General features: G+C 40.1%; 1 protein-coding gene across 3 annotated transcripts; it reads right to left on the bottom strand.

Annotated features, from left to right (window-relative positions):
* Positions 1–741: 741 nt before the first annotated feature.
* Positions 742–23,739, bottom strand: ZDBF2 (zinc finger DBF-type containing 2). Of its 3 annotated transcripts, XM_075093727.1 has the most exons (10): positions 23,554–23,613; positions 22,251–22,309; positions 20,262–20,370; positions 19,589–19,640; positions 19,003–19,054; positions 14,728–14,833; positions 13,718–13,845; positions 4,693–7,523; positions 1,585–1,687; positions 742–1,050 (listed from the first exon to the last, which is right to left on the bottom strand). In XM_075093727.1, the coding sequence occupies exons 3-10, from the start codon at positions 20,283–20,285 to the stop codon at positions 1,020–1,022; spliced, it is 3,327 nt and encodes a 1,108-aa protein (XP_074949828.1). In that variant the 5' UTR covers positions 20,286–20,370; positions 22,251–22,309; positions 23,554–23,613; the 3' UTR covers positions 742–1,019. The 3 variants fall into 3 exon arrangements, with proteins under 3 accessions (XP_074949828.1, XP_074949827.1, XP_074949829.1); XM_075093726.1 differs by lacking the exon at positions 22,251–22,309 and having other exon boundaries at positions 23,554–23,739; XM_075093728.1 differs by lacking the exons at positions 742–1,050; positions 1,585–1,687; positions 22,251–22,309 and having other exon boundaries at positions 3,239–7,523; positions 23,554–23,739.
* Between the last annotated feature and the right edge of the window lie 68 nt (positions 23,740–23,807).

Below are 23,807 nucleotides of genomic sequence, written 5' to 3'. Positions count from 1 at the left end.
CTTTCAACCATTTATTGATCTGAACTGACACATGTGTGTGTTGCTCCTGCAAAAGATCATGCTGTTTAAACAGGCACTGTTACAAACAGCAAATTACTACTAAGTTTAAAGAACAGGGTATTCTACACAATTTATTCAATTGTTCAAGGTATTCTAGTATTCTATTTATCAGAAAATATCTTTAAAGTATTTTTGCACACAGCTTTGAAGACAGTTCTGCATGCATTTTAACATCATAATCAGGACCGATTTGGTCTACGATTACAGAGAAGCCAATCTGCTTTGCATTAAGTAGAAAGCTACTTAACATTATGATATTTTCAGTCCCTGCCCTCACTTAAGTGCACATTTGGGGGGGGGGGCGGGGAACAAACCCCCCAAAAAAACCTGTCCATGAGTAATTCTGCAGGCATCTGGCCTGCTATCTGGTTTGTGCTTGTCGGTTTCCTGCTGCCAAAATGCAATTAGACATCTCAAATACATCCGATGCTTTTTCAATGCCATCCTAGGATGTCATTGCTTCATTTGCTATAAGATGGGATGAATCTTGGCTTCACTGAAGTCAACAGAAGACTTCACTGGGTCAAGATATCACAGTTGTGAACAACTGTTCCAATTATGACTGGCCTTCTTCATAATAGCAGCTTATTCCATAGCATTCTGTGGTGTTCTTTCCACAACAAATTCTAGCAAACAGTCTCAAGTTGAATTTAACTTCAAGAAATAAAGAAAACACAAAAACACAAATTCAGTCTTTATTTTATTAAAACAAGATGTGTTCATAACTGCAAAACATAAGCAAACAAGGAACACAACCTTTGCTTCTGGGCATGCTCAAACCTATGCTATTACAAAGTTTTCTGAAAAAGATTCAGAAATGCTGTAATTCATAGCAGATAGATCATTAGCAACAAAAATTCTGGGATTTTAATTGCATTAGCAAGTGAGATACAGTTTACTTATCTGTCCCCAAAACATCAACAGTTGAAACACTGTTCTATTTCAGAGTAAGTATGAGTTCAGATCACTCCATTCCCAGGCAGAGTTACCCTAGGGGGAAGAAAAAGGAAGACAGCTACAGAAATCAAGATTCATCATCATCCTGTTTTGCACTACTCTGTGAAGTCAGCAGACTCCCAAGTACAGGAGCACATATAGCAGCTTGTCCTCTGCACTTCAGATCAGGAAGCCATCCACTTCTGTTACCCGTCACTGATTTACTTCCAAACAGAAAATCCTGTCCTGTAATTTAGCTGCTTAGAATGAGGTGGCTTTAAACAGTTGAATGAGTACTTTGGGGAGGGGAGAAACTTTTTTTACATTATGAACTGTATCAAAAACATTAAGTATGAAATTGCAGAAGGTCAAATTACATATGCATAGAACAAATGATAACATTTTTCTCAACTGTTATAAAATATCCTGCATCTAACTGCTGCCAATTAGATTTAAAAAGCATGACTTTGTTCCTCTTTAATCCAGTTATCTTTTCCTGCTTCTCTAGATTAAGACATGAAAACATACTGACAAACATCTTTTGTCCACTAACGTTAAAAACAAAAAACAAAATTTAAGAAAACTCACCCCAAACCAAACAATCCTCCCATCAATTTCAGTGAGAAACTACTTCTGCTCTGAAGTTTTCCATTGGTGGACTTCACAATCATGTTGCAAAGTTTCAGCCATGCTGCCAATGAAACAACACGCTATTCAGTAATGGCAGCAGAATCTTATCATTTTTCTAATAGGGAAGTTTTAGACTAATTGCTCAAGACCCCCAGAAAACTTCTCTTTTCTCCTTCACGCACATGATACTTTGAGTGTGTCTGCAATTTTTTTTGTTTTGCACATACCTTCATCAATTCTCTTTCCAAAGCAGTTTCTATGCTTACTTCTCATATCACAATCTCCCCTCTTTTTCCTAGCAGTCATTGAGCATGCACAGAAGAGGTTTCTAAACAGCTGGAAGTGAGGCATAGAATAACATACAAGCTTACAGTAAATCTTATTTTGACAGTGTCAACCACAGAAATTTTTCCAGGCTTGCACCCCAAGTCTTTTTATTTTTTTTTAATTGTCACATTTCATAGTCCTTGGTTTTTTTTTTAAAGGAAAATATATAGCTACTTACACTTTTATTTAAATATAATACATTTTTCTTTTTAAAAAAAAAACACTCTGACAAGGGGCTCCATTATTTACAAAAGAAAAAAAAGACATTACAAGCTAAAAATATTAGTTATTCTATAGTCCTCAAGATATTTTTATTACTCTATTTATAAATAATTTTTATTACTCAAGGTTTCAAGGAAAAGTTGTGTGCTAGAGAAACACAAGCTTGCAACGAATGAGAAAATGGAGAACAGTATTTTTGGCTGTAAACAAATATGCACTAGTGATCTTAAAGTACAATGTGCATTAAACTTTAATCACACACAAAACAATGCTCTTCATGTGTACAATATTGTGAAAAATAAGATGGAAGAAGTTAGATAGGAAAACATTTTTGTATCATAAAAATATGTTAGAATCAGACTTATCTAGAGCTAATTTAAAGCTTTGCTTTAAAACAAACTTTATTTAAAAATCATCTTTTGCTTTATCTAAAAATTAGCCTTTCTATAAAAGCCATTCCTTTAAAACTTTGCTTTAAAAAATCAGTTTCATATTAGACAAAATACTAAATTATACAGGCACATTTAGTTAGGAGGGCTATAAGAACTCGTATTATAACCCTTCATTTTCCAGTGACTTGCAACACAGTCATAAGATTCTGTGTCTACAGACAACCATAGGAAAATTCACCTACAGAAATCAACTTTTATTTAAAAAATAAAATAATTAAAAAATATATCAAAAATCTGTCAGACCATATTTTACTTGTAAAGGAACTTAGTTTCCAGCTGGCTCAACTGCATGCACTTCTTCTATTTATCCTGGGAAATATGCACATAAAATCCCCAAAATATTTTTGAACAAGTGTTTTATGATGACAGCTTTTATACTTCCTTCAGATACTGTCTATTAAAATAAAGTATTTCAAAGTCTACCTTTATCTCAATCCAAACCAGTGACCCTTGACATTTCAGAAAATGAATCAATGATTTTGTTTTTTCAGGGGAAAATGCACAGATAATGTTCAATGGCAGAGAGAGAAGGGTCTGGTGTTTTCTATGTTTTTCTTGTGTTCTGAAAGATGTATTGTACAACTATAGAGTTTACAAAGACCTTTAAAGTAAGACAGGTTATATAATATACCAAATTGCAGATTTACAAACCAGAACCCTGGTTGTGATGATGTTTAACTATATGCTTAATACAATGAACAATTAATCTTAGATTTTAAAGCATAGAAACACTTGCAAGACTGGGGTTTAGGTCTCCTAAACACATTAAATAAGCTGTCACCATAATAACTATTTAAAACAAACAAACAAAACCAAAACACTACAGTCTCTTTTGCCATAGAATCACAGTAGCTAGACCATTAGTGGCCAAACATGAGTGACTATAGAATATAATTTTAACTCAACTAAATATTTTAAACATATATTTAAATAACTGTTTTAGAAGATATTAGAACTCTAATACGTTTAGACGGATGCTGCTTTAAGTTTATTTAAATATTTTACTGAAAGTTTAAAAGAAAGTTTGAACTATAGTACATAAAAATGTAATGAACAGTACACCCAATTAAAATTTAAAAAGTGCAGAAACTCAAATTTAAGGTTGGAATTCTAGAACAACTCACTGCTATTTGTTTGTATTATAACTTTTCCATCCTCCCACTAAGGAATGTGCAATTCACCTCTAAGCTTAATCAATAAGCTAGTTAAAAAGAAAAAAAAATCCCAAACAAAAAAACCCAACCCAAACCCTACGCCTATATTTTTTTCAGAATTTGAGATCTCACTTTAGCCACCACCATTTGAACAGTGCCCTAGAGAGACATCTCTCCTTACCAGGATGGTCCATTATTGCTTGATGAGAGCCCACAGTGATTTTTTGCCCAAAGTAAATGCTTTGGACATGGTTTCAGGAAAAAAAGTCAATATAAAAACATGTACAATTATATTTCATTTCAAGAAAGCACTGAATTAATCTGAATTGTATCATACTGTGTTGATTTTAATGCCACCGCACAGACGAGTATTTATTACGTGTTGAAGGTGTGCAAATACACAAACACAAAATACATACACAGAATTCAGCCCAAATTAATGTATCTTCATTTAATTTCTAGCATAACAACCGATTCATTTTTTGCACTTTAGAATTATGTAGAATAATAAGAATAGGCACAATTCATTAATACAGCTTCTAATTTACCTTATTATAGTGCACTATTACGCACTGATAATACCATAAAAACAATATGATACTATTCAAGCTGATTTTAATCATGTACCGGTGAAGTCTAGTAAATAGGATTCTAAGTGCTTTTTAATTCAAATGCACAACTTTTGCAGCTTTACACAGTAGAATAGTGCAATACATTATGTCCCCATATTCCAGGAACAGGGCTGAGTTTACAGTTGTACTTGTTTCACATGAGACTGGCTTTGCACTTTCTGCAGCTCTAGTGCTTCCACTGCTTTGTCTATGACCTCCTTTTGCTCCCCTTCCTTTTTCTCAATCTGATTCCAGGTGCTGGCTATTAAAAGAAAAGTTCTTTTGGTACCTAGCTCTCACCTGGTAGATGACATTTTCGAAGTAACGGTACAGCAGAAGTTCTTCTAGAGGGTTGGTTCACAGTGCTAGGGTGACCCCGATCTCCACTTACTTCCCAGTTCCTGACTTTGGAAGAAGCTCCCTCTGGCTTCTTGGCAAAAGGTTCCGATGTGACTTTCTGCCTCTTTTCGGGAATCCCTGTGACAACTGTTGAGTTCAGAAAGCTCCTTTTTGGCTTCCTCCTCACCTTTATTTTTTTAGCATCAGGCTTTTCTTTCTTAAGGTGCTTTCCCACTGTAGTTTTCCTTGTCTGGCATCTATGGATTGAGAAAGCAGGAGATTTCTGGGCATGAGGACAAAGTTTCCTTCTCATTCCCTCTTTTTGCTGTTTTTTAGTTCTGGAAGTTTGTTTGCCTGCAGTTACTCGGTTTCCTCTCCTCCCAAAAGTACATCTGACAGACATGGGTCCTGCAGCCTTTCTGGAAAAAACTGGTTCTTTATTAGTGCCTTTTTTTCTCTTCCATATTGTCTTTGGATTCTCCCTCTCTAACCGCTCACTCCTGATGGAGGTCAGAGGAGTTTTGGTAACTCTAGTGTTAAATGGAGTTAATCTACCATCTCCTTCTACCGAAGGCTGGTGAGAGTTCAAAGGTGAAATGATCAGGTGTTTGAAAGAGCTCTCAGAGTGACCAGATACCAAACAATCTGTTCTTTCTGTGGAAACAGAAGATCCATCTGCCTTTTGACTTGAGGCTGCATCATTCCCTTTACCTGGATCTGTCAGGAAAGATGCTGAAGATGAATTACAGAAGTCTGTCCAATTGAGTGACTTTGATGGTGTGCTTTCTCTCTGTGCATCAGACAGTTTCCTCATGTTTGTATCAAAGCTAAGACTTCTGAAAAGCTGTCGAACATGGGAGGGCTTCTTGGCCGTTTCTCCAACTGTACTCTTTGGAGGCGTTTTCAGAATTCGATTTGTCAGTGGGTCATAATACTTAAAAGAACACTGTTTGTATTTATACCTTACCGAGTCCTTGCTATCTGTGGAGCTACGATTTTTCCTCATTTTGGGACCATCTATAGGTTTACCTTCACACTGTTTTATCTCTGGACATGAAAGCACATACACCACTGTCTTGGGTTGTACAGGACTCAAAATCTTGCTATAGGACTCAGGAAGTTTAAGGGCACAGAGTCTAGTTTTCATGTTTGGAGTTCTTTCATTCTCCGGCCACACAATGCTTGCCTTCTGATCAGCTGGATCGGATTCCCTTCTAGACATTTTTCTTTTTGCTACAGGGTAGTTCAATAGACTTGTTTGGGTGCCGTGGCTGACTTTAACTACCTGGCATCTTGAAGCCAGGCGCCACGTCCTTTTCCTAGGCATTTTAAGAATTTTTGGGTTGCATAGCTTATCTGAGGCTAAAGATCGGTTATCAAAACCAGAGCCACCACTTAAAGCATCATTAAATTCTGGCAATACTTTAACTGGTGCACTTTCTGTTCTATTACCCTCAACAATACTGTCCTTTTTTTCACCCTTCTGCTTTTTTTTCTTCATTCTCTTCCCTGTACAGTTGGCTGAAGATTCACTGTCAAAGTAGCTGCGAAAACGACCTTCCCTGAAATCACGCACAAGTTCTTCAATTTTTATATCATCTTCGTACATTATTTGAGACCAAGTCTTTCCTACAAAAGAAGGAGGCACATGAGGCAGAGCTGGAAGAACTGGTTCTTCAGTATGAAGTACGACATCCTGTTTCACTGCTTCTATTTTCTCTACTGACTCACTTTTTAAAACAGAAGAGAGCTGTGTTCCATAGTCTTTATCTTGCAGACTTATCTGGACCTCTTTTAGGAATTCTATATCTTTTATAGCTGCCTTGGGTAAGTCTATTCCTGCCTGAATAGGTGCATCACAGTCAAAACTCATTTCAGAGCCCTCTAAATGAGTATGGTCCAGAAGCGATGAAAAAGTTGAACAGGCATTATTCTCTTCTTTGAAATAAACTTCTTCAGATGTAGTTCCATGGCAGTATTTCAAAATAACATCTTCAATAGTTTCATCCACTGAACTTACATCACCTCTGTTCATCTTCACGTTTTTGCATCTTGCTAGTTGTGGGGATGTCCCAAGATCTAGGGAGCTGCTGACACCCACAGTATCCCTGAGATGGAAACCAGACACAAAAGTTTCATCCTGAGTTCGTAAACCATCTCGTTTTGAGAGAGATTGACCTGAGGTAATACATAAAGAATTGCTGTGGCTGCACATAGGATTCTGGTGAGAAACTGAAAGGCGTTTTGGGTGAACCAGTGCTGGAGCAGGATTGCAGCATGGATTCAATAACGCATCGCTATTGCATACCTCCATTCCTGTTTTATCATGTCCACTATGCGGAATCAGATTTGATGCTGCCAAATTCCTAACATTTTTTCCTGTTTTAGGATTAACAGAAGAACTATGGTCTAAAGAACTGACAGAAAAATGCTGAGGTATAGGGCTCACAGCTATAAACTGGCCTTCACGCTTATGATTTGCGATTTGAACATCTTTTAGGGTATCCCATTTCTCATTGCTACAAATGCCCATAGACTGCTGGGATATTCTTATAACATGTTCCTGCCCTCTTTCTAGTTTTTTAATAAATGCTTGTGTTACAGAAGTTTTCTTTGTGCCCTCATGAGACAGGTATGGAGCAGAAGAGCATATTTCACCAGCGGACTTCTGGTCTTTGCTGGAGATCTCCTGTCTGTCTCTGTTCCTCTTTTTCTTCATCTCTTCTGCAGACAGGCAAGGAATCCTAGCAACCTCTGAAGCGATGGGGAGTGGCATGTCATCATAGGTTGGTCTAAAGGGGAGGGGGGGAAAAACACACCATATATGAGTACTGTAAATATGCTGAAGATTTTACAAAAAATAGGTTAGGTTTGTTGTGTTGTTTTGGGTTTTGGTTTTGTTTGGGGTTTGGGTTCCACACACCACCACCCCTACCCCCACCCCCCAAAAAAAAAAAAAAAAGAGAGTAATTACCTAGAGTGCATCGCACTTAATGAACAAACTCAAGTTACCAGCTCTGCTACTTTAGCAGAGATTTTCCATTTTTAAAAAGGGGGGAGGGGGAAACATTCCACAAAGCAAAAATAACAGTTTGGACGTTAGTTGGTTACCTTCTTCATGCAACCACCCATTAAGAATGGCCAAACACACATTATGATCATTTTATAAATACAGCAAAGCAAGAAAAAGTAAAGGTATTCCCTTTGTTTGAAGCTGTGAGCTTATGAAGAGGTTCACTGGTAAAACTATCATTAATTAGTATTGAGCTTTTGTAGAGAAATGGAACATTATAATATGGCACAGTATAAAAATACTATTGAGTACAAATGCCCCTTTCCCTACAAAATGTGGCTGCCTGATAGGAACTCTGCACATGTGGCCAAGGAATTCCATGCTTACTCTTTCTCACAGATGTACCACAGCTTCCGACTCACTTCTATAAGAAGCCAAGTTATGATTGTTCAGCCTAACTGTGACAACAGCAGATTTTTATATATTCTGTAACTGGCACTTCTGTCCTTAGGACTGCGTCAAATACAAGTGTTTATGTCTTGCAGAATTAACAGAACAGACAGACAAAGACTATTTCTCTTACACAACACAGGAACCCACAATGTTTAATGTGTAATGGCTGGGCAAATCCAACAAAAATAATTTTTTAAAAAGTAGATATAACTGAAGAGAGAATATTATCTCTCATTTGAAAGTTATAAACAGACCTTGCGAGACCCAAATGGATGCTTACTTTAATACATGGCAGACAGCCATGCACCTCTTACAGTGCATTCATCTGCTAACAGAAGTATTGTGAATAAATTTTATTGTACAGTAATTTCCTTAGTTATAAACATTCAGCTTCTGCATTTATTGAAAGTTAAAAATCAACCAGGAGCCAATAGAATTAGCAATGCTCAATAGTCAACACGTGCAGAAGTCCTTGAAGGACTCAGAAATTAGTTATTAATAAAGCCAGCTGATACCAAGCAAACTTGTAGCAAGTATTTCTAACTAGTTACTTCACACTGAAAAACAATCACAAGGTAACTTATCTGAATATAGCTATGGCTCAGCCTTTTACTGAGAGATGACAGATAAAAGAAGAATTCTCAGCTTGGAAGAACTGTTTTGCAGTTAAAAAAAAAAAAGGCAGGTTTGGCCTATGTTTCAAAAAAAAATTATTTAAAACTGACATTTGGACTCTACAGAGTTAACAAGATTTAGCCCAGAAAACCATACTTCACAGGATCACCAGCAAAACAAACAAACACACAAAACTTCCCACCGCCCCCCCCCCAATAACTCACACTTGAAAGCACACCTACTTCAAACCTCAGGACAGGGCTCAGTGGTAGGGCTTGTGATCCACCATTAGATTTGTTCTCTCTCTCTCTGAGCTACTAACAATTAAGAAAATAGTTTTCCAGCCAGCTACATGTTCTATTCATTTCATCACCATTTAATCTCCAACACATTTTCATTAGCTTGCTAATAAACCTCATAGAAGAACATGCCAAAAGCTGGGCTTTTGAGAGATGGCATGATAGATGTGCCATGAGAGATGGCACCAAGATGGATGATTCTCCTCTATTCACAAGGTCTGTTATCCTGTCAGAGAAGGAAATTAGGATGGCCTGATGTGATTTTTCTTGACTAAATCAGCAGTAACCATTAGTCATCACTTCATTGTCTTCTAGATTCTTATAACAGTTTGGTTATTCAGCTCTCGGGGAAATACTGTAATTGAAGCAAAAAAGTCTGTAAGCAGATCCTCTCTCTGCCCCTACTGATAATTGATAATCACTACATTTGGTTTTTCCCAGTCGTTCTGAAACATCACACAGTCTCCATGGCCTCTCAAAAATAATTACTAACAGCTCCCAGACTGCTTCACAGAGTATCATGTATCGTGAGTGCTGAAAACCCTATTTACTGAGGTCACGGGAGCAGAACTACACAGCTCCTTGGTAATAAACAAAACAAGTTTTTTAATGCAAAATAGCATGGAAGTGAAAGTCATCAGAAGACCAAGACCTACAAGGTATTTCACAGAGCAGAGACTGAAGCACCATCCATCAAACAAACAAACAAAAAAGCCTTCCAAGGAAATACAAGGGCAGTCACATGAACATTCTGTAGATCAAAATCTCCTCCAACCATTACAACTCATAACAAAAACCACTCTGGCTACATAAAAAGGTGATAAAGCACTGCATGCTATTCATAATGAAGTAACTTATATTTTACTTGGCGGTTAGCATATTATTCTTCAGTCACTAAAGTGCTGTACATATCAAATATTGACTGCCAATACTTAAGTTGAACTAATGGTGCAAGTACTATTAACACACCCCCAAAAAAAGATGTTTGTTATTACAGACTCACTACCTATGGCTCCATAGGTAAAGCTGAGTCCAAGTTTTTCTTGAGTCCAAACACTAAACGCTGAAAAAAATCATGTTGCAAAATTTTACCTTTGTTTACTTTCCAGAGGTTAGAAGATAAAGGCCACCATGCCTATCTAACTTGTTATAATTTTACATAATGTTCAAAAGCATGTACAAGATGTGCACATTCTTGTATCTGTAATACTGTATCTGTAAAAACAGTATGTGAGGAGAGCACACGCATGTGTGTAGGAGTGAAGTATGTGTGAATGCATATATATCCTTAAACAATTTAAGTGAAAGTAAGGAAACTAAAGTGGGAGCTGTCGTGGCTCATGCATACCAGAAGCAGGAATCTCACGGAAGACATGGATGTCTTGGTCAAAGGAAACAACAAAACAAAAACTGACCTAATTGAGATGCCAAATTATATTTTTCCTCTGTACTGTAAAGGAATTTTAATCGATACCTGCCACAGACCTGGTTTTTATTCCTAGTAATGCATATGGAATACAACCGCAGGCTGAAAGTCTGAAGGAAAAATGCCACAACAAAACTTTTCTATGATAAATAATTACAGTTACAAAAGACTGGAAGGTGGCAAATACATTGCTGATGTTTAAAAACATAATGGTTATAGGTGGCAATACGAAAAGTTTCATAGCAACTAAAAGCTTTTAGAGCTGTACCTGGCAAGTTAGCCCAAGTAACAACAATTAAAATAGAATAAAATAGGTGGAAGACTATAAGATCTAGCTACCATCAAGGTTACTCAAAAGGAAAAGAAAAGTTGCACCTCACTAATCTCTGGACGATATGTTAGGCAGTGATAAAGGAGCATATGAAGAAAAGATTTACTGCTTTGACATGCAAAATGCTTTCATTAGGTCCCTGGGAGTCTATTAAAAAGCTAAATAATCATTGGGGGAGGTAGAAAAAGCCCCCAGTCAAACACCAAGAAGTGGTTGCTAATATCCAATGGAAGGGTGAAACAATCACACGTCATCACAATAAAAGACCAGAAGCAGAATGCCCTCCTGTTCAGGCTAAGTCTTATTACCGACTTGCCCCTTTCAAAGTTTTTGAAGGGTAAAGCATTACAATCTTTAGATGACAAGGAAATGCTAAAAGGATCCTCTGAATAATTTAAGTAAAGGAACACAATAGGGATGTTCAGTCAAATTTTAATAAACAAGGGATAAAACTTACAACACACTTTGCACGACCCTAACAACCCACATTAATTCACCAACGGCATTTCAACGACTCCTCCCTGCTCAAGATCTGTTATTTTAAAAGAAAATTAATAAAATTTTATGACACAACCTGCAATATTCCTTGTGTACTCCAGAAATATAACATTTTCCTCAAAGGTGTATCAGCTTTTAGAACACAGTAGAATTCTGGTTATCCAAGAAAAGGGGACAGAATTCATCAGAGTACAGATAGGGCTAAGCAAAAGGAGAAACATCATATAATGGAACATTTTTTAAAAGAAAAGGACTATTTCTATTATCATATGAATGCAGTGTAATCAAATACATCAGATGATCAAACAATGCCTGTCAGCTGAACTGCTGCATGCATTCTTGTCCACCTAAGCTCTGAGATCAAGCACCTTTGTTCGTACTTCAGAATCTTACAGATCAGATTTAGACCTAAAGGGAAGGCCAAAGGCAGCAGATATAATCTTTTTAACTTTCTTACTTCAGAGTTCTACCATCTTTGCATGAAACACCTAGCATCTGGATTCTGCTGGAACACTTGAATATAGGACTAAATGGATTTTGATATGGATAAACCAAAACTCCTAGGCTTCTAGCTCACCTAACAGCCTATATCCAATTTTCAAAAATTACTTAAAAGAAAATGTCTGGGGTGGAGGGAACAGAACTACTGGTCTATACAGTTAGGAACTTCTGACAGTTTTGCTACAAATTACCCCCAAAAGCAGAGTGAAGATTTACCATTTTAAATGCTCAATACTATTTCCTTAAGTAAAAATCACTTCTACACCAAGAGTTTGGAGGAAGGAATGATTTGTTGGTTTGTGGGGGCAGAACACCAATATACTTTGAAATTCAGTATAAGGCAAAGCTCTAATGAATTTTTACCTTTTTCTACTCACTACTAGGCATACTGGTTCTGCAAAACAAATCAAGTCTCACAAATAGTTCTATAATGCTTTTAAATGACACTCTTAAGATCCTTTGTGTGAATGCAGCTACATAGTAAAAACAGGTATTTAAGAACTGAGTGAAACTGTGTATTAATCCAAGTGTTTTTATGTAAGAAAGAAGAGAATCCATTCTTACCTCACATGTCAGTTAAGAATGTGACTTTTTTTCCAGTCATTTTTCACAGCAGGATCGCAACATAAATCTACTCATACTTTCTTTTCCATCTTTGCTTTCTTCCTCCAAACTCTGTCTAGATTTGGGATTACTCCTCCCCCCTTCTCCCTCCAACTTTGTCTAGATTTTGTACATAATTTTTCTCATTCCATTCCTTCCAACAACTTAAAAGGAACATGTGTAGCTTGCTTTTTGTGGTTAGTAGGTTTCGTTCACCAAAGGAATAACCCTGTATTAGCAACACCTCAAGAGAGTGTGTTTTTCGTTTGGGTGTTGCCTTGAAGTCAATCCTTATTTTCTCCATGACAAAAATTTGTGGATGCTCTTAAGCCAGAAGAATTAAATTTATTTAAGATGGAAGGATTAATTTATTTATTTGCAATGATGTTTACATGTCCTGGGCTAATTTGTCATAGACATGCCTATTAGCTTGTTTTGTCAAATCTTTGACAATATCAATATGACTGCCTTCAGACAAAACACCCTTCTACTTGTTTTTCATATCTATAACATAGTTGTATGTTAAGACACACTATACTGGGTTCAGGCTGGGAATTTTGTCTGCCTTGTAGAACATAACAAATGAGGAATGAGATTTAATTAATTTCCCTTCATCTACAGAGAAAAACTTATACATTGAGTCTCTTAGCACTCTTAAACATGCACATGACAAATAAAGAGAACGCTTTTCAAAATCTGAGCATTAATGAATTGGCCACTTAATGTAATTGATTAACTGAATGTATGAACTATAAGGATAATGAAAAAATATAAATATTCACCTGACATTTTCCACAAACAACAAACCAAAATTATGAACTCTTTCAAAACATACCATAAAATAATCTGCTAAATATATACATAAAGCTCAGAATTATAATACATATCTCTCTAAAGCCTAAATTACAATAATTTGTAAATGTTTGTCAGATTGTACAGTCTGACATTATACCTGCTGATCCATATAACCCTTCTTTTTCAGGTCTTCACATTTAATTGCTATCAATAGTGTTGTATCAAATCCTTAAGCAGTGAAACAAAGTTTAAAAGTGCAGAGACAACACAACAGCAATATACTTAGACAATGTTTATATAAATATACCCCTTTCTAAATTGTCTTCCATGTGAACGTTTCACCTCAAATAGGCAAAATTACTGCTCAGCAGTTGAACAGAAATAAGAACTCTAATACATGCATTCTTCCAACAGATATTTAAAAAAGTGAAAAAAAGCTAGCTGTATTGTACCTGTTGTCATGGTATCTGTGGGGATGATGCTGTAAAACATCTTGCAGGAAGCGCTCCATCAAGCTACTGGTACCCATACGATTTCTAGAGTAAGTGGTAAAATGTCTGTGCTGGGAGCTGGTAACATGCTGGTGAAAGACAAAACAGATGACTGGTTTAATACTACTGTTAACACACTGACCTGTTCCTAAAAATTACTTCCCAGGTTAAACATTATACTGTTGCCCAGGTTAACCATTACACCGTTGCTATGAAAATATTGAAATAAAAAGTCTTCAGCCTTTTCTACTTTAAGGCCTTGATTCAATTAGATTTTGAAGCATGCTTAGGGAGTCTCATATAATACTAAAATGTATTGAAACATCTTTCTGAGTTGGAACCTAAATTATCAGCTCTGAGAGTTGCTCACAAATCTCTTGTAACTAGTATAAATACTCTCACAAACCTCATAGCTGCTCACAGTCTCTTGTATATAGTACAAATACTCTAAATGTATCTATAAATTACTATTAAAATATTATTGAACTTCATATGAGTAAATATCTTATAATTCACACGAATTGAGAATTTTTGAAAGCAGGGAAGATTAAATAGGCTTCTATTTCTAACAAAAAAAGTCTCAAAGACAGGAGACTGACAGAATTAAAGAACAGAAAAGAGTTGATCAACTGTTTTCAGCCTTGATATCGAACACATTAACCCTAATACTTTACAATATATACAGATCTTAAGATTAAAGCCACAGAAATAAACCTAATGGATGCAATGCACAGCAGTGTGCCACTTCAGAAGAGCAGACTGCAGTAGCCATGACACTCCACCAGCACCTTTTTAACAGCTAACTGATAAGAAGAGTAGCTTCTTCTCAGTGCATACATTGTGCAGTTCACAAAATGATTATTTTTCCTTCTGTACTGGTTGTTCAGTGTAGAGGCTGATATTTTATAAGCTCATAAAGCCTCTTGGTACTCTTTGCTATCTGTTCCTGAATTACCCAGAAACCTTCTCACCCGTTCCAGATTACTGTAGTGTACATGGCAACAGTTGCAGTATCCTTGTCTATTTCGCACAGTGGATACTCCAGGCCCAGGATGTTCTTGTCTTCTTGTGTGCAAACTGGAAGAAGGAGGTAATATTACCAAGTCATGTTGTTGAAGGAGACAGTTAGAAGGCTGAGTAATATTAGTAGGACTGAGGCACCCATTTGCTGACCTGACAGGGAGTCACGAGAGGTTTGCTCCCTTCCGGGAGCTAAGATCCGAGACATCACTGAGAGGGTGCCACAACTTGTCAAAAGCACTGATTACGATCCTCTGCTACTCTTCCATGTGGGCACAAATGATGCTGCAAGCCAGAGTCTGGGCAGAACTAAGCAAGACTATAAAGCTCTGGGAAAGCAACTGGAAAATATTGGTGCCCAAGTTATCTTCTCCTCCTCCATACTAGCTGTTGGAGAAAAACGGGCAACTAGAAATGGGCAAATAATACAAATCAACTCCTGGTTACGTGGCTGGTGTCGATGTGAGAGTGGCTTTTATGACAACAGGACGTTCTTCAACGTCCGTAGGCTGCTAGGGAGGGATGGACTCCACCTGTCGGGAAGAGGCAAGGGAATCTTTGGCAGCAGGCTGGCAAACTTGGTGAGGAGGGCTTAAAACTGAGGAAATTGGGGGGAGGGGGAAAAACTGGCAATGCTAATGCCATCACACACTATGGGGGAATAAGACAGGACAACCTGAGCAGTGATAAAGGTCCGGTGGCAGCCTCATGCGATGGCAACCAGGAGACCAACCACCTCAAGGGTTTGCGTAGCTGTAGTGGGTCCTTGTACAACCCGCCGGGGAAACCTGTGTGCTCCAGCAACTTTCTGAAATGCCTGTACACCAACACACGCAGCACGGGGAATAAAGAGCAGGAACTAGAGGTCTGTGTGCGGTCACAGGGCCAGGATCTCATTGCAATCACAGAGACATGGTGGGATAGCTCACATGTCTGAAATGTGGTCATGGATGGCTACAGGCTTTTTAGGAGAGACAGACCAGCAAGGTGAGGTTGGGAGTTGCTCTTTATGTAAGGGAGCAACTGGAACGCATTGAGCTTTGCCTTGGAGTGGAAGGAGAACACATTGAGAGCTTGTGGATAAAAATTAAGGGATGGCCAAATATGGGCGACACTGTTGTGGGAGTTTGCTAGAGGCCACCTGATCAAGAAGAGGAAGCTGATGAAGCCTTCTACAGACAGCTAGAAGTAGCCTCACAATCGCAGGCCCAGGTTCTCATGGGGGACTTCAACCACTCTGATATTTGCTGGAAAAGCAACACGGCAAGCCATGCACAATCCAGAAGGTTCCTGCAGAGCATCGAGGACAACTTTTTGATGCAAGTGGTGGAAGAGCCAACAAGGCGAGATGTGCTGCTCAACCTTATCCTAACAAACAAGGAAGGGCTGGTTGAGGATGTGAGAGTTGGAGGTAGCCTTGGCTGCAGTGACCATGAGATGGTCGAGTTTGGGATACCGCGAGGTAGAAGCAGGGCTATGAGTCCGTTTACAACCCTGGACTTCAAGAGGGCCAACTTTGGCCTCTCCAAAGCCCTGGTAGGAGGAATCCCATGGTCTAGGGCACTGGAAGGCAGGGGGGGTCCAAGAGAGCTGGACAGTGTTCAAGGACCACTTCCTCTGAGCTCAAGATTGATGCATCCCCAGGAGAAAGAAGTCAGGCAGAGGAGCCAGGAGACCTGCGTGGATGATCAAAGAACTTCTAGAGAAAGTCAAACGGAAAAAGGATGTTCACAGCATGTGGAAAAAGGGACTGGGCACTTGGGAAGAATATAGGAATGTTGTCAGGGTGTGCAGAGATGTGACGAGGACAGCCAAGGCCCACTTGGAATTAAATCTGGCAATGCATGTCAAAGATAACAAGAAGGGCTTCTTTAAATACATCAGCAGCAAAAGGAAGACTGGGGATACAGTGGGCCCACTCCTGAGCAAGGAAGGGGCCCTGGTAACGCAGGATGCAGAGAAGGTGGAGTTGCTGAATGCCTTCTTTGCCTCAGTCTTTACTGCTAAGGCTGGCCCTCAGGCATCTCAGCCCCTAGAAAAGAGAGGACAAACCTGGAGAAAGGCAGGCTTACCATCAGTTGAGAAAGGCTGGGTCAGAGATCACCTAGGCAAACTGGATCCTCGCAAATCCATGGGCCCCGATGGGATGCACCTGTGCGTGATGAGGGAGCTGGTGGATGTTCTTGCTGAGCCACTCTCCATCATCTTTGAAAGGTCATGGAGGACAGGAGAGGTGCCCGAGGACTGGAGGACAGCAAATGTCACTCCCATCTTCGAAAAGGGCAAGAAGGAGGACCTGGGGAACTACAGGCCGGTCAGCCTCACCTCCATCCCCGGAAAGGTGATGGAGCAGTTCATCCGGGAGGTCGTTTCCAGGCAGGTAGAGGACAAGAAGGCTATCAGAAACAGTCAACATGGATTCACCAAGGGAAGATCATGCCTGACCGACCTGATAGCCTTCTATGATGGTGTGACTGGCTGGGTAATGAAGGGAGAGCAGTGGATGTTGTCTATCTTGACTTCAGTAAGGCATTCAACACTGTCTCCCATAGCCTCCTCACAGGCAAGCTAAGGAAGTGTGGGTTGGATGAGTGGACAGTGAGGTGGACAGAGATACTGGCTCAACAACAGAACTCAGAGGGTCATGACCAATGGAGCAGAGTCTGGATGGAGGCCCGTCACTAGTGGTGTTCCCCAGGGGTCTGTGCTGGGTCCAGTCCTGTCCAATATATTCATCAATGACCTGGATGATGGGATAGGGTGTAACCTCAGCAAGTTTGCTGATGATGCCAAGCTGGGAGGAGTGGCTGATACGCCAGAAGGCTGTGCTGCCATTCAATGAGACCTGGACAGGCTAGAGGGCTGGGCCAAGGAGAACCTGGTGAAATTCAGCAAGAGCAAGTGCAAGGTCCTGCGCCTGGGGAGGAACAACCCCATGCACCAGTACAGGCTGGGGACTGAACTACAGGAAAGCGGCTCTGTTGGGAAGGACCTGGGAGTGCTGGTGGACAGCAAGCTGACCCTGAGCCAACAATGTGTCCTTGTGGCCAAGAAGGCCAACAATATCCTGGGATGCATTAAAAGGAGTGTGGCCAGCAGGTCGAGAGAGGTTATCCTCCCCCTCTACTCTGCCCTAGTGAGACCACATTTGGAATACTGTGTCCGGTTTTGGACCCCCCAGTTTAAGAAGGACAGGGAACTGCTCGAGCAAGTCCAGCGGAGAGCTACCAAGATGATCAGGGGGCTGGAGCATCTCCCTTATGAGGGAAGGCTGAGGGACTTGGGTTTGTTTAGCCTGGAGAAGAAAAAACTATGGGGGGATTTCATCAATGCCTATAAATACCTAAAGGGTAGGAGTCAGGACGATGGGACTAGCTTCTTTTCAGTGGTGCCCAATGACAGGACAGGGGGCAGTGGGCACAAGTTGGAACACAGGAAGTTCCACCTCAATATGAGGAAAAAATTCTTTACTGTGAGGGTGCCAGAGCAGTGGCACAGGCTGCCCAGGGAGGTTGTGGAGTCTCCTTCCCTGGAGACATTCAAAACCCTCCTGGATGCATTCTTGTGCCCCCTCCTGCTCTAGGTGTGCCTGCTCAAGCAGGGGGGTTGGTCAAGATGATCTCCAGAGGTTCCTTCCAACCCCTACCATTCTGTGATTCTGTGTTGTTTAACCTACATTTTTGCAATGGAAATTCTAAATATCTGCCTTAATATAGAGCTGGAAGAAACTTGCAAGATAAACATTTCTATCTCAGAATTGTAATGGCAAGTAGGACTACATATTTGAAGGTATTCCCAAGCAAATGCCATGGAAGAAAATTTTCCTTAAATGCAGCGCAAAGGATAACAGACTGAAAGCACAGCTAAGAAAAATGCTGATTTCAGTTGGCTGAAATCTGAACAGAACTGTCTCTCTAGAAAAAGGCAGAGTCATCCTTCCATTCTTCTTCTGTTTTTTAGTATTTTGGAATTTAAAAAAAAATAGTCCGAAGACAAAGAAATCCTCATACCCACATATTAATTTTGGGCACTGCAATATGCCTTCCCCACAGTGTATAATAGTATGTGTGTACAAGATAAAAAGGACCTCCATAATACACTTGATCCATATTGCATCACTGTCATCCATTGCACAAGATAAGAGATAAAGCCGAAAAACAGATCCTTCCTGTTTTACCCTGTGTAAGCAGTAAGCTAGATGCCAGTTAGATCATCACATAACTTACCTGCTATTGCTGTCCTGTCGTAGAGAGCCTTCAACACCATGTCTTTCAATTCCTATAGGGGGAGAAAAACCAAACCCAAAACAGAATATCAAAGAGATGGAATAGAGTTTTACCTGCAATTAGTTACTTTTCTTACATTGCATTTGTCAAAACTACTGTATAAAAGGAAGATTAAAAGTTTACTAAGTTTAAGAAAGCATATAGAGAGAGATCCTTTTGTCCTCAAAGTTCCTCTAAGAACTTCATAAAATAAGCTTTACTCTTTTATGGTTGCAGTGAGTGGAACTTTTCTGCTCATTTGCCTGGGATCAAGACTAGGCGATCTAGACATATACTGCTACATCTCTGATCACTGAGATGAAACGTAGCATGCCTTAAACAGCTTATTACACGAAAAGAAAATTACATCTACATAGAAACTCTGTGGACGATTCAGAAGTCACTCCTTCCATCTAAGTTCTGTAATGAAATTTGGGAAATCAAAGTATGCAACTGAAACTACAAGGTGAACTAATGCTTATACGGTTAATTATTACATTAAAAAAAATAATAACTGCAGCAAAACCACCTACTTTAAACTTCTCACCTTGTGTTGAAGAAGCAGAAGCTTCATCAGATGGTTTGTTTCTGTCAAACATCTGTAAGTAAAAAATAAGATAACTGAGAAGAAAAAAAAAAAAACCAAAACCCACAGTAAAGCCCATCCTTAAGTTCATCCCTCAGTCCAAGCTCCAAGCCATTCAGAAGCACTATATTGTTTCAGCTGTAGACCAAGACTTGACTTATATGAAGCTGCACCATGAAAATAAATTTCTGCTTTACTAGGTTACCCTAATATTATATTTAACAATGCATGTTAGCTTTGATAGAAGGGGTTAATTTCTGATCTAATTAACGAATTCATATACTATACTTATGAATACAGCTTAGACTCTTAGGTTATTAAGCAATAACCTTGTTGAATTAATTTAATTACTTATTTTTCTAAGTTGCCTTTACAATAAAGATGAGAGACATATGCTAATAAAACCCATACAAGACCTAGACCACACAAAATAATTATCCAGGCTGGAAAAGCAACTCTTACTGCCCAAAAAGCCTGCAAACCAATACTGAATCCCACAATTTTTAATTAAAATATGATTGCAGCAACATGCAATTACACGCTTTAGGGTGCCCAAACACAAAGGGCTTCCAAGTTTCACAGAGTCCTTTTACATTTCAGAACGCAAGCATAAAATCTGCTTTCTAGTACAAACCTTAGAGTCATCAACGTTCTTCATCCACCAAAGCTGGCTCCAGACTAGCAAATAAATGTTGAACAGGAGGCCATTTGCAGTACAGGACACTTATCTTTTCTCATCCCATCTGGCAACAATGAAGTTCAAGAGCCTTTTAGAATACAGTTAATAATGCATGTTTTCTGTACCCTAAGGCATGTAAATTTTTCTGTACCACTTTGCAAACACGTCAGTCAGTAAAATGAATACATTTCCTTTTGAAGTCTGCAGTATGTCCTTTTTTATTATGGAAGTTGTTTTGACAGTCTTTCCTACATAAACGTTAACTGTTTCTTCTGGAATAACTTTGTTCCTTCTTTCTTCCTCATAGTCCCTATGTATTAAATACTGTTGTTATTTTGGATGCTAGAACTTAGGAAATTAAGTATACTTCTACAGTAACAGAAAACAAATTCCTCAATATTAACCAAATCAAAATGAATCTATTTTGAGCATCATCCACGAACCTGCTCAGAAAAGCAATGTTTTATTTTGCTTAAGTTACATGAACTAGTTAGAAATAGCAATAATACATTCATTGGAATTTTCACAGTATGTTGACTGTTCCAAGCATTTTAGAAATTACTCATTACATACTCAATTCAGTATTATCATTAGCATTACAGACAGGAGAATACAAAGGCCACAATAATTTGCACAATCAGTGTCACCAGTGTCACACTGAATGTACCACATTCTGCCTCAGAGCTTAGCAATTATTAGATCTGCTCTTGGCTTACCATTTATGTAATCGTGGTATGGCAAAGTTTCAAATCAACCACTTCTACTTTTTATCCTTTATAAACTGTTTTTAAAAGAATCATCCCTCCTCTTCTCTTTCCTGCCCTCATATATGTGGAAAAGATGCTCCTATATGAGGCTACATACCGTTCGGCTTGACAAATGTGTGGTTTGCTGTTTGTTTTCTTTAAACTTGTTTTGCTCTGTCCCTGACTATGCACTGCTCATTATAAAATAGCAGGGCTGTTAGAGCAGCTATGGTCAGAAGTACTATCTTAATATCTGAATTCAAAAAAAACCCCACAACAACAACAAACCCCCAGCAAACCACCCAACAAAAACACTGCATTGTTCTTCCCACAGTGCATCAATTCATGTAATAATATTTTTAAAACCCAGACAAACACAATCCAGCTGTTCTTATAAACCTTCTCATCAAGCAACTGAGAAAAGCTTTCTTCATAGATCAACTGATCTCAGTCACCCTGTTCAGTGTCCTACGTGCAGCTGGGATCCAAAAGAAAGTGAAGGAAAACCCCACAAGACTATCTTTCATGAAAGATGCTTTATGGAAAACATCTTGTTTCACGTGCTCAAAGTCAACTTACCTATTTTTTTAAGGTCTCTCTCTATCTATTCTTAAGATAAATCTACAAATGTGGAGCACAGTAAGAGCGTAGCAGCCAGAGGCGGCTACTCCACTGACAGGGCAGTCAGTCAGCAGGGGGCACCAGAAGCACTCCCCACATCCGCTGCCCCAAAACTGGATTAAAGCACTTCGGTATACAATTGCCTAGTTTTATCTCAGAGACGCCAGGCAGTGGCAACTGCAATATGTTAGAGGATAACTACTACAACGGTCCGTTACTTCTTGATTTCAAGGAATGATTTCAATGGCGGTGTGCTACTGAGAGTTCACTCAGCTGCAAGTACAATTCCGTAAAGTACACGCCCAGGTTGAGACACAGACTCACGCACATTTACAGAATCACAGCTTTAAACCAAGCTAGGAGTACAGTAACTTTAAACAGCACACAGCTACGAAAATAACTATACTGAATCACTCCATTCTGGATCTCCTCATCATCTTTCCACAGTTCCAGGAGATTTGATGGACCACATTTTCCCGCTGGAGGTAGGGCGTATTAGGTAAAACTTGTAAAAGCCTGGCTATCACTTAATAACTGACAGAAAAACTTCAGACGAAGATCTTTCAGAGATACTTACGTACAAAGCTGACAAGACAGGCGAACATATTCTCTTCATCTCAGTGTTTTATGAGAAAACTAGTATACAGGACAAAGAAAAAATGTACTCTCGAATTGTATACCGCTTGCTTACCATCTGAAGTCAAGCTCAGATCACAGGCTACTAACGTAAAGGAAATATGATATACAGATGCCTTGTTTATGTTGCCAAAATCTGGAGAGCCTAACTGCAATCCTTACTTTGTCAAAACAGAAACTACAGCTATAAATCCACAAAGGATTTTTCCAATGTCCGTACAAAGCCTACAAAACCCTAGCTTTATTAAGCTACTTCCAACTGTAAATAGCTTAAACTGTTGGATTCAAAATGTCAATTATATCTGTACAAGCTTTAGAATAAACACTTTACCACTGAAAAATCCTGTAAACTGTAAGCAATGTAAAACCAGTTGGCAACACACAGAAATGTTTGATTTGGTAAATGTCTAACCAGGCTACTTTAGCTGTCTCTAACGTCAATGCTTCTTTTTGGTTTTATCAAATTACTCTGCATACAGCAGCCAGAGGATGAAAAGCCTCAGATAATCCCATTTAACCAGAGAAATCCATAAAGAGGCCATCAGAAGGCATGAAATGTACACATTTTAAAAAAAATCAGTGGTGGATTCTGATAGTATGTAAAAGCGTCAAAGGCATCAAAGAAACTCTCCAGACAGCGTCACTCTTGCACTGCAACAGGTATAAACAAAAGGGGCAAAAAGGTCCATCAAAACCGCTCCTCCAAAAACACCTCACGAAAACCTCTGCTTCACCCGGCCCTCTGCTCTCACCCCTTCACCCAAGAGGGTCCGTGCCGGGTACAAAGATGGAAAACTCTCCCTTAAACAAAGTTACCTATTTTCCAACAGCACGGGCACGAACAGGGAGGCAGGCGGTAACTTACTGCAAGAACCGCCTTTGCCCCACCGCCGCACCGCACCCGCTCGGGCTCCGGGTCGGGCCGGGTCCCGTTCCCGCCGGGCGGCGTGTCCGCGGTCCCCCCTCGCCCCGTCGCACCAACCGGCCGGGGCGGAGCCGCGGGCAGCCCCCAGGGCCCGCCGCCCGTTCTGTTTCGAGGGGGCTCCGCCGCCGCGCACAACCGGGGCGCCCGCCCCTGCTGAAGGGGCTCCCCGCCGCGCAGGGGAGGCTGGCGGCGCCCCGCCACGCGGTAACGCCCGCACAGGAAGGCGCGGCACAACGGCGCTCCCCGCTCCCAGCCGCGCCCTCTCCCACGGCACGGCCGCTGCTCCCGCCGCCCGGCTCCCGCCCCGGTGCTGCCTCACCTCCATCACTCCCCCGTGAGCTCTTCCGTGCCACGCTGGGGTGAAGGGACGCCATCCCCTGCTTCCTTCTCCGGGTCGGGTGGCGCGGCGGGGGCGGAGCAGGGGGCTGGGCGGGGCGGGGCTGGGCTGCGCTGCGCTGCGGGAGGGATGTGGGGTTTTCGCCGCTCCCTGCCCGCCTCCGGCCCCTCCTTTCTCCGCAGCGCCCCGATCCGCCCACTTGGGCCCCTCCGCGCCGCCGTCCCGAGCCAGCCGCG

The sequence above is a fragment of the Phalacrocorax aristotelis genome, chromosome 5 (assembly GCF_949628215.1).
Source record: "Phalacrocorax aristotelis chromosome 5, bGulAri2.1, whole genome shotgun sequence".
Lineage (NCBI taxonomy): Eukaryota > Metazoa > Chordata > Aves > Suliformes > Phalacrocoracidae > Phalacrocorax > Phalacrocorax aristotelis.
The sequence above is the reverse complement of the archived record's forward strand: the minus strand, read 5'-3'. Positions and strand labels throughout refer to the sequence as shown.

Bases quoted from the DNA above. Each gene is read 5' to 3' on its own strand.
- ZDBF2 (XM_075093726.1), bottom strand. From the start codon at position 20,285: ATGAAGAACGTTGATGACTCTAAG. The intron at 13,846-14,727 runs GTGAGAAGGTTT...GTCTTTCACCAG, and splicing joins ACTACAGTAATCTGGAACGG to CATGTTACCAGCTCCCAGCA. The intron at 7,524-13,717 runs GTACAATACAGC...CCTCCCCTTTAG, and splicing joins CACAGATACCATGACAACAG to ACCAACCTATGATGACATGC.